The 12,653-nt window shown below is 39.7% G+C and overlaps 1 protein-coding gene across 2 annotated transcripts; it reads right to left on the bottom strand.

Annotated features, from left to right (window-relative positions):
* Positions 1 to 69: 69 nt before the first annotated feature.
* On the bottom strand, positions 70 to 12,046 carry zfyve19 (zinc finger, FYVE domain containing 19). 2 transcript variants are annotated; one of them, XR_013932093.1, is made up of 12 exons: positions 11,851 to 12,046; positions 10,313 to 10,434; positions 10,172 to 10,225; positions 8,923 to 9,098; positions 8,171 to 8,313; positions 7,219 to 7,324; positions 5,493 to 5,711; positions 4,160 to 4,236; positions 3,787 to 3,888; positions 3,331 to 3,491; positions 1,851 to 2,026; positions 70 to 1,729 (listed from the first exon to the last, which is right to left on the bottom strand). XR_013932093.1 is itself a non-coding variant. In XM_080413765.1 (11 exons), exons 1-11 carry the CDS (start codon positions 11,902 to 11,904, stop codon positions 1,945 to 1,947), a joined length of 1,296 nt encoding a protein of 431 aa, XP_080269891.1. In that variant the 5' UTR covers positions 11,905 to 12,046; the 3' UTR covers positions 70 to 1,944. The 2 variants fall into 2 exon arrangements, 1 of the variants encoding a protein (XP_080269891.1); XM_080413765.1 differs by having other exon boundaries at positions 70 to 2,026.
* Positions 12,047 to 12,653: the final 607 nt, after the last annotated feature.

Below are 12,653 nucleotides of genomic sequence, written 5' to 3'. Positions count from 1 at the left end.
ATGAGCTTGTAGATCGGCTATTTTTGAATAGCCAAAGAAATCTAAAGTGACATAGATGCGTTCCAGGTCTTAATGGGTTAAACCCAACATATGCTGTACTGTAGGTAAGGCTTCTAACGTTCATTTAGACTGATTAACAGGATGGAAGTGCCGGTACGACCGGGGCGAAACACAATGAAATCAAGGCCAGGGAGATGCCCCCTTTAAGTATGCATCCATTACCTCCCATCCATTTCCTGTGTGTGGTTAGTGTACGACATGACCAGGCTAGGCAAACACAGTAACAACCTCCATCTGGGTCCAAAATGGAGCAAACCCCTGGAGGAGGCCGTAATTACGCTCTCGCCTCCGTTTGCCAGACAGTAATGCACGTTGATGACACTGCACTCTGGCCCTTTTCCCTGTCACTCACACACACACACACACACACACACACACACACGACCGGTTGGCTGAGGGAGCCATTATACTAATTTACCGGTTCTCCACCATCTTTTCCCCCCATGTGGAATACTGCCAAGAGACGCACACCCTAGACCTACAAGGATACTAGATCAAACAAAGATTCATCATGTAGGAACAATTAAATCCAAACAGGTAGCTCCCGTTTTCAAAGATTTATTATAAAGGTGAGCGACGTTTTGACGGCCACAGGAAGAAGACTTGGTGTCTGAGGAAGAGACTTGGGTGCTCGAAGTGTCATTACCTGGTTTTATTTTTCCTACATGGTACTACCAACCAGTGACATTTTCCTATAATAATAGCAAGTGATTAAAGAAAAGAATGGAGAACAAATAAAAACAAACCAACCTGTGGCCGTCATATCAGAGAATGTCACTTAAGACGAGGCTTACAGTACAAGCTTCCCATCTTAAATTGATATTACACCCTGGGACAGGAGAGGCAACAGTAATGTCATAGTCTCAGCCAACCAGAGATTACAACGGAGACCGCCGCTGTCTGCCAAGAGAAGACAAAAGCCCTCTGTAATCATTTTAGACCGCCGCTGCTGCGGTTCCCCAGGCAGGGTCTGACAGCAGTCTGGGACGACACATCATCCCAGATGAGCTTGTGACAGGTGTGTGTGTGTGTGTGTGTGTGTGTGTCACAGTGACGAATACATACTGTGAAAAATGGAAGCCACAACTAATCAAAGAAGTGCCTTTGTTGTCCATGTGAAGTAGGACAAATGACACACGCAAAAAAAATAACGGCCTTATTTTAGTCGGGTTAGCCACTTATAAGCCCTATATACTTCGTCGTATGACGGATTGTTAAGATAGCCGATCTACCAGCTCACAACGCATTGCAAATGTTGCAAGCTTTTATTATTATTTATTCTTTCTTTTTTTTTTGCCTAAAATGACATGGCCAAAATAGGGACGCCAGGTAGGAAATGGTTAAATCAGCTCAAATCTACAGTAGCAATACATTACTGCTAAAATTAGACCCTGTTCTGCACCCACCACGAGTTGAACATACAGTAATGTAGTAGCTCTTACTGCATTGCAGGAAAGAATGGGACCTGTATTTGATATTACACCATACATTACATTATCAGCACCGTTAACTATTATTTACCCTCACATACTTTATGTACATTATTTGACCACTGGAATAGATACGTGCATTACAGCGTTACTGACCTCAGGAAGTTCCACATTCTCTGCTAGTTAATATTACAGCTGGTTCCTCATCTGCTAACTGCACAAAGCAGTCCTTACCATTCCTGGAATCCACACACAAATGCAAACTTTTCAACTGCTCTTCTAGACAGATTACACTGGATTAGCAAACTATGATTACACATTCTGCATTGTTTTAAATAATAAATAAATCAGAGCTGTTACCTCCACATATAGATTCCAGCTAAGGCTAAAACATAAATCTATTGGCGCCTCTTGGCAAGATGCTAGTGATCCACAACTCTTCCTAGTTCAACTCTTATGTCTTCTTCTTCTTCTTCTTTGGTGCAGTGTAGCTGACGGTGCGATGTTCCTTCCTCTCATATTTATCATGGCCTTCGCTGTGTGGGGGAGGAGAATGAGAGTGTTGATTGGTCATTCATCACACTAAACCCTTTATCTTTACGATGATTCATCATACAGTATCTGTTTGATAATAGGGCTGGCACGATCATGAACTTTTACTCGACGATTAATTGTCATACATATAATAGCAATTAATGATTGAATTGTGTCTGTGGCATTGGACTTTGGAACATATAAATAAAAACTGATATTTCTGTTTGCCTTTTAGGCTTTGTCAACCAAAATTGGAACCAGGCAGATATGACAATAACTGACAATGACTGGTACCAATAATCCAAATAAATAGTCCATATTTCATAATTTTATACCTTCAAAATAAAAATACAAATAGTGTCAATAATCGGCTTGTAGACCTGCCATTTCCGCAATGTTTTTAAACGTTTGAAAATGTACGAATATTTTTCAACATGGAAACGATTTGGACAATTATGATGCATATGCAAAACAGGTGATTATGTCGTAATTGTGACAGGCCTATTTCTGATAATTCATCACACTAAATACTTTATCTGTGTTCTACTTAGCAGCATGATAGCCTCACAGGATTTATCTGGGACATGGTATTCATGCCAAATCATACCGTAGGCAACTCCCTTTAGGCATCAAAGTATTGTCTGACTTCCATGCAAGGAGGAAGTCATAACATTGGTTTGGTGGGCTCATTAGATAACTTGATGAGTATTTATCTTCATTTTGTGTTTATTACCTTATGTTATCCTCATTTTCTAGTCTAAATGAATCACATTTAGGTTAATCAAACAATATAAAACATTATCAACAGATGAATAGATATGGGAAAATAACCAATACCTGTGCCCTAGCTCAGGGGTCTTCAAGGCTTTTCAGTCCAAGGACCTCTTAGCTGAGAGAGAGCCGAAGCAGGACCCACACTACATATTGTATATTATTTATTGTGTTGCAGATTAAACTTTTTCATTGATTTTGTAGAAAGCTTCGTAGACTTGTTTGACAGCACTGCCATGTTGGATTCATGGGTATTTTAAGACATTTAACCACTTAATCCTTCAACACTTAGTAAACTTGACCTTTCACTCTGTACTGTACTTGGTCTGCTCTTTTTTCCTCTGCGAGGCGTTGTGAGCTTGTAGAACGGCAATTTTCAGGCTAATGTTCCCCTCAGAATAGGGATGCTAGGATTCAAGTGGTTAATGTAAAAAAAAGAATAACTCTGAGCACCCCCTAGGGGTCCCGGACCCCCTGTTGAAGACCCCTGCCCTAGCTTATTATCATAAGATGTATGTGGTGGCGGTGGTGGTACCTGAAGCAGCGGCTGCAGAACAGATCTCCATCACAGGTGTGACAGCGGAGCGTGGCGTCATGGTTACAGATGCTGCACCAGGGGAGTTCCTCCTCGTCACTGTCTGGTGACTCGACTCTAGACGCCGCCGGACGAGTCGTTTGGGCCAGAGCCGGCGGCACCTTGGCAACATACCAGACACACAGAAAGGATTGTCTAGGTAGGACAGTGGTTCTCAAACTTTTTCACGTCAAGGACCCCCAAAATGATATGTATTTGGGTGCGGACTCAAAGCTGTTGTACTGTTTTTTTTACATTTCTGCCAAATAAAAAAATTCAAAAACCCTTTCTTTTTTTTCTATGGGAATAACAAAACGATGGAACTTGCACGAAAACGAAATTCACCCACTTTTTTTTTTTACTTCTGTAAACCTGTGATGTGACAATAAAGCCGATTCTGATTCAGTGTTTTAATACCTTTTTCTCTGAAGCCTCTTTTGTTTCTCTGTTCCTTGGACCGCTGTGCTCCAAACGTATGTTGTAGCCACTGGCCTCGTCCAGTGCAGCTTCTTCGTCGAGCTACAACCAAAATAGCACGAGTGGAGTTTCAGTATGGCTTTTCGTTACCAATTTATTTGGAATAATATTGGCAAAGTGGCAGCCCCTGGTGGGTGACCTAAGTAATGTCAATTCATTCACCACGGTTCTCCAGTTCAGACCAGATGACGTCCTGTCTACGCATTAGCAGACGTGAATCAAATTAAGTGTGATGTACGATATGAACTCTGAAACAGGTTTATCATGCATGAGTAATGATCAAAGCCTCTATATTGCATCTACTGTTCCAGACCTGTTTTAATACTCTCTTCACAGCCTCTTCCTCTGTCTCCTCCTCGCTGTCGGGGTGCCGCAGGTCTTCCATAGTAACTAAAAGACAAGAAAATATTCTCTGACTAACAGCAACACTGGTGTGTGGTCACTCAAGACATTGACACATTTACAGTGGACTTTCGTGAGAGGAAAGTAACCGTTCTCTCATATTTTTGTAGACTTTCTGTTGTTCAAGTATATAAGACTACTAGAGTATATCAAAGAAAAAGACAAATAAGTAGCATAGCAACTGCTCTGCACACACAGAAAGGTCATGCTGCATAAGGAACTGTAAGTTAAGTGTTAAGAGTTAAGTTAAGGCTGTGTAAGGAGGTGTAAGTTAAGTATTAAGAGTTAAGTTTAGTTAAGTTAAGGCTGTGTAAGGAGCTGTAAGTTAAGTGTTTAGTTATGTTAATTTAAGTTAATGCTGTGTAAGGAACCGTAAGTTAAATGTAAGGGTTTTAACTTACGTTAAAACCCTAAAGCTGTGTAAGTATTAAAGTGGCACTATGTAACTTTCTTTTAAATATAACTTATCCAACTGGGGTGGTTGTATTTTGTCTCCCAGCTCTTCTATTGAGACATTTAGATCGTGTCAAAGGTCATGTCTCACCTAGACACTCTGACACGAATTGAATTTTGACCTGATGGTCAAGAATCAATTCATCCCCTGAGCAAGCAGGCCGGCTCTATTAGCTCAATGGTAAAACAATGTCAGCACTTGTGCAGGAAACCGTGTTCAAATCCAGGGTAGAAGAGGAAAGTTACATAGTGCAGCTTTAAGAGTTAAGTTTAGTTAGGGCTGTGTAAGGAACAGTACCTGGCAACAGAGCATGTTTATACAAGTAGTTGCAACAGTGCAATGCTTAACCCATTAAGACCGGGAACGTATCTGTGTCATTTTAGATTTCTTTGGCTATTCAAAAATAGCAGATGTACAAGCTCATAGCGCTACGATCTTGTAGATCTGCTATTTTTGAAAAATCGTGAACATTTTTGCAAATCTTTGAATATATATTGTTTTTAAGCGAACATTTGTGACTCTGAATCTTTGCTTCTGGAGGTCCCTGGAACAAAATATTTTGAGATGGGAGATACATATAATTTTGGCAGTTCTTGACATGAAAAGGTTTGAGAACCACTGATGTAGCAAAATCTTTTTTTTTTTTCAAAAAACTGTTAGGATTAGAAGACATTTTGTAGAATCGGCCTCAGGTCATTATGGGTTAATCGAAACTAGCAGAGTAACACAGAGATGAATTGAAAGTCAACGAGCAGGAAGCAGTGCACACAAAGATAACATGTTGTTGTACCTTTGTCCGGGTCCTGTCCCTTGAGCGTGGCGATTCTCTTTGCCATCTGCAGGACGTGGTCCTGGGAGCAGCTCTCCTGCTTCAGCTCCTTCATGGCTTCCTCCAGCAGTCGGATCTTCTCGGCTTCCATCCCCCCCGGCCCGTCCAGCCCTGCCTCCAGGTTCTCCTCTGACCTGCCCTCCTCCCCTTTGTTCAGGTTGTTCATGGGGCCATCCACACCTGTGAAGGGTTAAAGGTATAGGTTAGAGCAGTGGTACTAAAAAACTGGTCAAACCTTGATCAAATTGTCAAATAATATAAGAAAGAGGCAAACACTTTGGAAATAGCCGATCTACGAGCTTGTAGATCCGCTATTTTCACAATATCTATCTATTGAGGCATCTAAATCGAATGCCTCAACTCCTACATTCCAAGTGCTTATCAGGGTGGGGGGTCCCCAGTTCAAATATGATTATATGGGGGGCGGGGGTGGTGGGGGGGGGTCGCGGCCTGAAAAGGTTGAGAACCACTGGGTTAGGGAGCATAGACAAGACAATGCTCTGAATATAGTTCTACGGGGAAAGTCCATAACCACTTTCAACCCAATCTGGGAACCCATTCGGTAAAAAGAAAGAAGGAAAAAAGATTTTATCTTCTCCCTTTGTTTTTGCCTCCGGGGACACCACCTCCTATTTTTCTTGTAGAAACAGGAACTCAGTTTGGTCCCTCCCCTTTCTTAGTCCACTTCCTCCCGGGTGCTTCTGTGTTTATTCCTACTAACAACAACACTACAGCACATGTTTAGGGCAGTGGTGCTGAGAGATTACATTCAACCTGGCGTTGACTATGTCATTGTCAAATATTTGCAAAAACGTTCAAAAACAATAATGAAAATAGCCGATCTACAAGCTTGATCGGCTATTTTGGCTGTTTTTGAAATAGGGCATAAGTGGTTTAAGAAACTTACCATGTATTCATTTATTTATCTAAGTGTCTACAATTTCCACAATACTTGCCAATGATCGCTGTATGACTATAGTAGGTACGGCTGTCAACAAATGTTCGAAATTTGATTGATTATATAACCAAATTGTGAAAAACAACAACAACGACAGATGTTCGATTGTGAAAATTAATATTCGATTGTTAAAGAAAAGAGAAAAAAGAAAGCAGCAGTACAGCGGCTGTCTGCTCGGCAGGTTCTACACTGAATGCACTGCAAGATGGACAGCAGTCACACACACGTCACTTTCATTGACTGAAATTGAAACGTCAAGCTTAAACGAGGGAATAATTCAACACCAGCCTTGAGGTAATGATAGCAGAGAGTTCACAACCCAACTCGGCCGCAGAGAAAGTCATTTGCTCTCCAAGCAATCTATCCAACAAGCCCCGTTTTGAAATACTTCAGATTTGGGTCAGTGACTTCTTTACCTGGTTTTATAATTATTTCCCCTTTCATCTCAAGGAAAGGATCATTTGTAATGTGTGTGAGTAGATTGTTTTAAACACATGTTTATGTTGAAATAAGTAGTTAATTGATTGATTGATGTCTTTATTGATCATGAAAATAAAATCATGTCACATATGTGACATATGATTTATGTTATGTCGGTCATTGTATTCATTTGCGCTCTTACGGACCTAATGCGCAAAAATAGATGTTCAAATTGTATCAGATGGGATGGACTCTAAATGACATGTCCAAATCAGAAGGGAAAAGATTGCAAAAATAACAACTCACAACCTTGAGGGTTTTCTTCTTGGTTGTCTATAGCAACTTCCTCTGTCATCTGAGTTATCAGGGCATTGGCTCGTTCTGTCTGGGTCCTGGTATCTGGGGGCTGATGCACCTGCACACGACAACACGCATGTCATGTCATGTTAGGCTGTATTCAGGCTGCAGGCAAATCCCACTTGTTTCTCAAATATGATCTTTAGGACTGACTGATAAAACCAATCTGATTCCAATCTGGATAGGCCAAACACCTGCTTTGAGCTGCCAGTCTGAACACACTGTAGCCACGGCCATAGAGACATTGAAAAACAGTGACAATCAGTTAATTACAGTGTTTAGCCCTTTACGACCGGGAACGCATCTGTGTCATTTTAGATTTCTTTGGCTATTCAAAAATAGCAGATATGCAAGCTCATAGCGCGGCACCGAGTGCCGCGCTATGAGCTTGTAGATCTGCTATTTTTGAAAAACAAATCGTGAAAATGTGTGCAAATCTTCGAATATATATATATATATATACATTTTTAACTCAAATATTTTATTCTGGGGGTCCCTGGCATGCGGACAAATACATATAATTTTGGGGGTCCTTGACATGAAACAAGTTTGAGAACCACTGATATTATAGCGACATATGTAAAATAAAAAAAATAAAAACTTTGAATTTAGAAGACATTTGTAGAACCCATAGTTTAACCCAAGCAAAGCTTTGAGTTAAAATGCTCACTTTAAAAATATATACTGTATAAATTCAAAGACTTGCACACATTTTCACGAATTTTCAAAAATAGCAGATCTACAAGCTCATAGCGCAGCACTCGGTGCCGCGCAATGAGCTTGTAGATCTGCTATTTTTGAATAGCCAAAGAAATCTAAAAAATTACACACAGATGCGTTCCCGGTCTTTATGGGTTAAGAGAGGCCTTTAACAACGGAGTAACAGGACGGGGACTTGGCTCACTGGCGGGGCAGCTTGAGAAGGCGGAGCTCTGCCCTGCAGGGCAGCCAGACGGTCCTCCATCTCTCGCTCAGAAGGCACTGGCTGGCTGGGAACCTTCAGAGCAGCAAGACGAGCTTCTATCTCTTTCTCGGATGGGATGGACTCTGTGTGACGAGTCGAAATCAAAAGGGAAAAGGTTGCAAATAAATAAACAAATGTTTTTTAATGTTAACACAGAACGATGATGGCATCTTGTGGATGAGATTCGTGTTACTTGGTTGGAGTGGAGTAAAGTAACTACGAAAATGTATTTAAGTACTGTACTTAAGTATAATTTTGAGTTATTTTTACTTTACTTAGTAAATATATTTACAATTTTCAGTACTTTTACTTCTACACCACATCTCAGAGGCAAATATTGTACTTTTACTCCACAACAATTATTTGAAAACTTTAGTTACTAGTTACTTTGTAGATTTAGCTTATTATTACAAAACATACATTACCCACTTCAGCCCTATATACATTTCAGCCAATTGAAAATAGCCGATTTAAGATTTTTATACATTTTATTAATTTGAAAACTTGTGAAACATTCTGCATAATGAGTACTTTCTACTTTTGGTACTTTAAGTACATTTTGATACCAAGACTTTTGTACTTGGTATCAAGTACTCAAGTGAATTTTGATTACCGTACTTTTACTTGTAACAGAGTATTTCTACATTGCAGTATTGATACTTTTACTTAAGTAAAAAAAATAAAATGAGTACTTTTTCCACCACTGCTTGGCTGAGTGTCTTCTTTCAGCCTCTGAAGCCTCATGGCGATGTCCTGGTCTTCTTTACTTAGGCCTTTGGTCGGCACGGGGCCCGCGTGGGCATTTCTACAACTCCCCTGGGCAAGGGGCTGTATCGTCTGCCCTTTAGCCTCGAGTGCAGCAACCCGTCTGGTAAACAAAGGGCAGCATATCAATTATTTTACCCATTAAGACCTGAAGCCGATTCTACAAATGTCTTCTAAATTCCAACAGTTTTCTGAAAAACGTATGTTTCTATAAGCAGTGGTTCTCAAATTGTTTCATGCCAAGGACCACCCAAAATGATGTGTATTTGGCCGCCGACCCCCCATCTAAAAATATTTTGTTCCAGGGACCCCCAGAAGCAAAGATTTGAGTTATAAATGTTCACTTTAAAATAATATATATATTCAAAGATTTGCAAGCATTTTCACGATTTTTCAAAAATAGCAGATCTACAAGCTTGAGCTTGTATATCTGCTATTTTTGAATAGCCAAAGTGTAAAAAAGATAATAAATATAAAGATAAACTGTTATTCTTTTCCTGGAGGTGTCATAGCAGCAACAGCAGTAAGAATGAAGGAGAGGTACGGGTAAGATTAAAGGGGCATGTCTGATCAAATATCTAAGTATTGCATCTTAAAAACTATCTGGGATGCACACAAGAGCCAGAGTAGACTTTAAAATTAACCCAGAAGTGTTTTAAAGTGAAATTCCCCTTTAAGGGTAAAAAATGCTGCTGGTGCTAAATATCTGCACTGGATACCTCAGTGAGTGAACATACTATGTACAATCTATCAATAAAATGCATCTGTAATGTAGCCCTTCACGCCACCTTCTGCCTCAAATAAATTGATGCTAGAGATTGTCCAAGACATGGCTAACATGCAGACATATCGTGGTCACTCGCTCTCATGTTTCTGTTACTTAGTTTGTTTTCTTGACCACAATGTGAGTAACATAGATGGCATGTTATTCAAACATTGCAGGTTCATTGTATACCTGGTATCCTACAGTTTCAATGTACAGATTGATATTTCGATAGTATTTTGTTAGACTGATGCTTAGGTTCCTGGTTGACCTTGGATCCTAGCTTCTCTGCATTCTATGTATGTGATTGCCTTGCTTATTGTAAGTTGCTGTAGTCTGGATAAGAGCGTCTAAATGCCTGAATTGCAATTGCAATAAATACTTAGTGTCAACATTTGTCGATTCATACTGACTTTTTGTAGTTTTCTGGAGGAGACCATCTGCCAGCATCGTCTGTGGTTTTCCCACTGACAATAAAGAAATCAACATAAAACACTATGTTGTTGTGATGGTATATTAAATGTGAGGAGATATGACATAAAAATATGATCTACCTGGTGAGATTTCCATGGCACTGCTTGCAGACCTTCTGCTGGGTGTTGTTACAGCGAGGAACCACAGCGGTGAAGTTCACACATCCTGAGCAGAATGACCGGCCGCAGTTTTTACAGCCCACCTGCCACAAGAATCACACATCAACCCTATGAATTTCATCCTGTCTTTTTATTCCATTTAATAACAAATACCCCGAAAAAGTACTGAAGGGGACTGAATTGTTATTATTTATATTATTATTATTATATCTTTTCACAGAGCTTTTGTTTGATTGAATACTTTACTAACAGTTAGTTTGCAAAATAGTACAGAGGTACAATTTTACAATAATGCTAAAAGGATAACACAAAATGTCCTAAGGGCGTGTTTCCAATGTGTATGTATTCAATCCATCGAGACATTTAAAGATGTACAGTAACATACAAGAAAATCATCAACACTCGCAGCAATAAACGTATAAAGGTACGGAAAAACAATGGGGGGGGTCATTTCAGGTGTTAAGCTTTTTTATTGCGGTTTTGAAGGAGGGTAAGGAGTCACACTTTTTGATGGCTGTTGGTAGGGCATTCACATTTTGTGGTGGCATAACAGTAGAATGAATTCAACCCCATGTTTGAGCCGAATCTGGGTTGAATGAGATCAGTGGAGATCCCTCTGGTGTTGTGTTTGTCTCTCACGTTTTTGAAGTAGTTTGACAGGCACATGGGTGTCTTTGTGGTGTAGTGTATCTTGAAGACCAGGCCCATTGCAAGTTGCTGTACTCTGTCCTCTACCCTGAGCCATCCCACCCTAGCATAATGAGCAGGGGTTAGGTGAGTTCTAGGTATGAGCTTCAGCCTAAATAAATGAATTGCACTTCTTGGGATATATAAAGTAATCTGAATATGAATTGTAAAGTTATATTTCTTCCATGGTAACCACTTTCCAAAGAAAATGCATAAAGTAAGAGTTGGAAAACGTAGGGGAAACAATAGCATACACTGATATAACTCTTCCACTGTGACTTGTTTATAGAAACCGTTAATCTAAATGTCCTCCAAAACATTACAGTCATGTTGATTTATATCGTTATTTTGCACAGAACCAACATTCTGAGTATCTCAGCAGTGAAAGACCTTCCCCGGGGTGTAACATTTGCATCTAAAGGATTGTCAATTATTTATAAGTCAATCTCAGTGTTTTACCATGATGTGAATGGTTTTATTTCAAGTCACCCGTGACACACGATGCACAGTTAAAATGTCTGATTGATTGAATACTTTATTAACAGTTTGGCAAAAAGAAAAAAAAAAAAGCACAGAGGTGCAGTTCCATACAAAAGGATGCTAAAAGGATTAAAACCATGAAAACATTATGGCCTGTTTCCATTTGGGTCCTGCCCTGTGCATTGAATTAATCGAAACCTTTAAAGACATACAATAATTATGCAAAAACATCATATAAACGAGTAGCAATCAATAATAAATGTCTGACATAAATCTACATTTATGCAAAGTCATTCGAGCTAATCGTTGATGTAATCAGAGCCCAATCTGACCTCTTTCCTGAAGAGAGTGAACTTTGATGCACAGCTGTAACAGCGGTTATCCATGGGCTCACCTAGTAATTGTTTTTAAAAAATAAAATAAAAAGATTTTACTGTCGTGCGTATAATCAGGAAAAATCACTTAAAACTAAAGCGCTAATAGTTAATATTCTTTTCGTAAGGTGAATTACACACACACACACACACGCCTAAATCAAAACAGGAAGCGTCCCGGAAGTGGTGTTGTTGAATGTTGCCAAATTTGCGGGAGAAACAAGCAACCAGGTCAATGAAAGCAACAAGCCCAAAAGAAGCCCATTTGTAAATAGCCAACCTACAAGCTCTGCTATCATCAAAAAGTCTTGAAATAAAATGTGGAATATTTGGAAGATCTTTTAAAAACATTCTAACAACACAAATAAATACTGGTGCGGAGCTCCATGGCACAAAACATTTTCAGATGAGGGTGTGGCCACCAATAAGAGTAAAATGCTTTTTATTGAACAATACGGAAGATGCGGGTACTTCTGAGGGCCCGTACATAATTGCAACATCCGTGGCCATCAGGTAAGCCCTTTATATTTGAAATCTGAACGTTTATGTAGATGTACGGTTCGCCAATGGAGAAAGTGCAAACACCAGGTTAAAGTTCATCCATGACTGTCATCATGATATGACTGTCATCATGTTTCAGGGCTATAGGGGTCCAGACCATGACATGAAAATATTTGAGAACCACTGGTTAAAATAATTAAACAATTGTGAAGCAAGCCTAAATAAGCAACTACACTTTAGACACAAGCCCCCCAAAAAAC

This window comes from Gymnoscopelus braueri (genome assembly GCF_963280865.1).
Source record: "Gymnoscopelus braueri genome assembly, chromosome: 19".
Taxonomy (NCBI): Eukaryota; Metazoa; Chordata; class Actinopteri; order Myctophiformes; family Myctophidae; genus Gymnoscopelus; species Gymnoscopelus braueri.
This window is presented reverse-complemented; position numbering and strand designations above follow the sequence as displayed.

Coding starts and splice junctions, on each gene's coding strand:
- zfyve19 (XM_080413765.1), bottom strand. CDS start 11,904: ATGGATAACCGCTGTTACAGCTGTGCATCAAAGTTCACTCTCTTCAGG. Junction 10,435..11,850: donor TCACTCTCTTCAGGAAAGAG/GTCAGATTGGGC, acceptor TTCTTGTGGCAG/GTGGGCTGTAAAAACTGCGG. Junction 3,889..4,159: donor TGAAGAGAGTATTAAAACAG/GTCTGGAACAGT, acceptor TTTTGGTTGTAG/CTCGACGAAGAAGCTGCACT.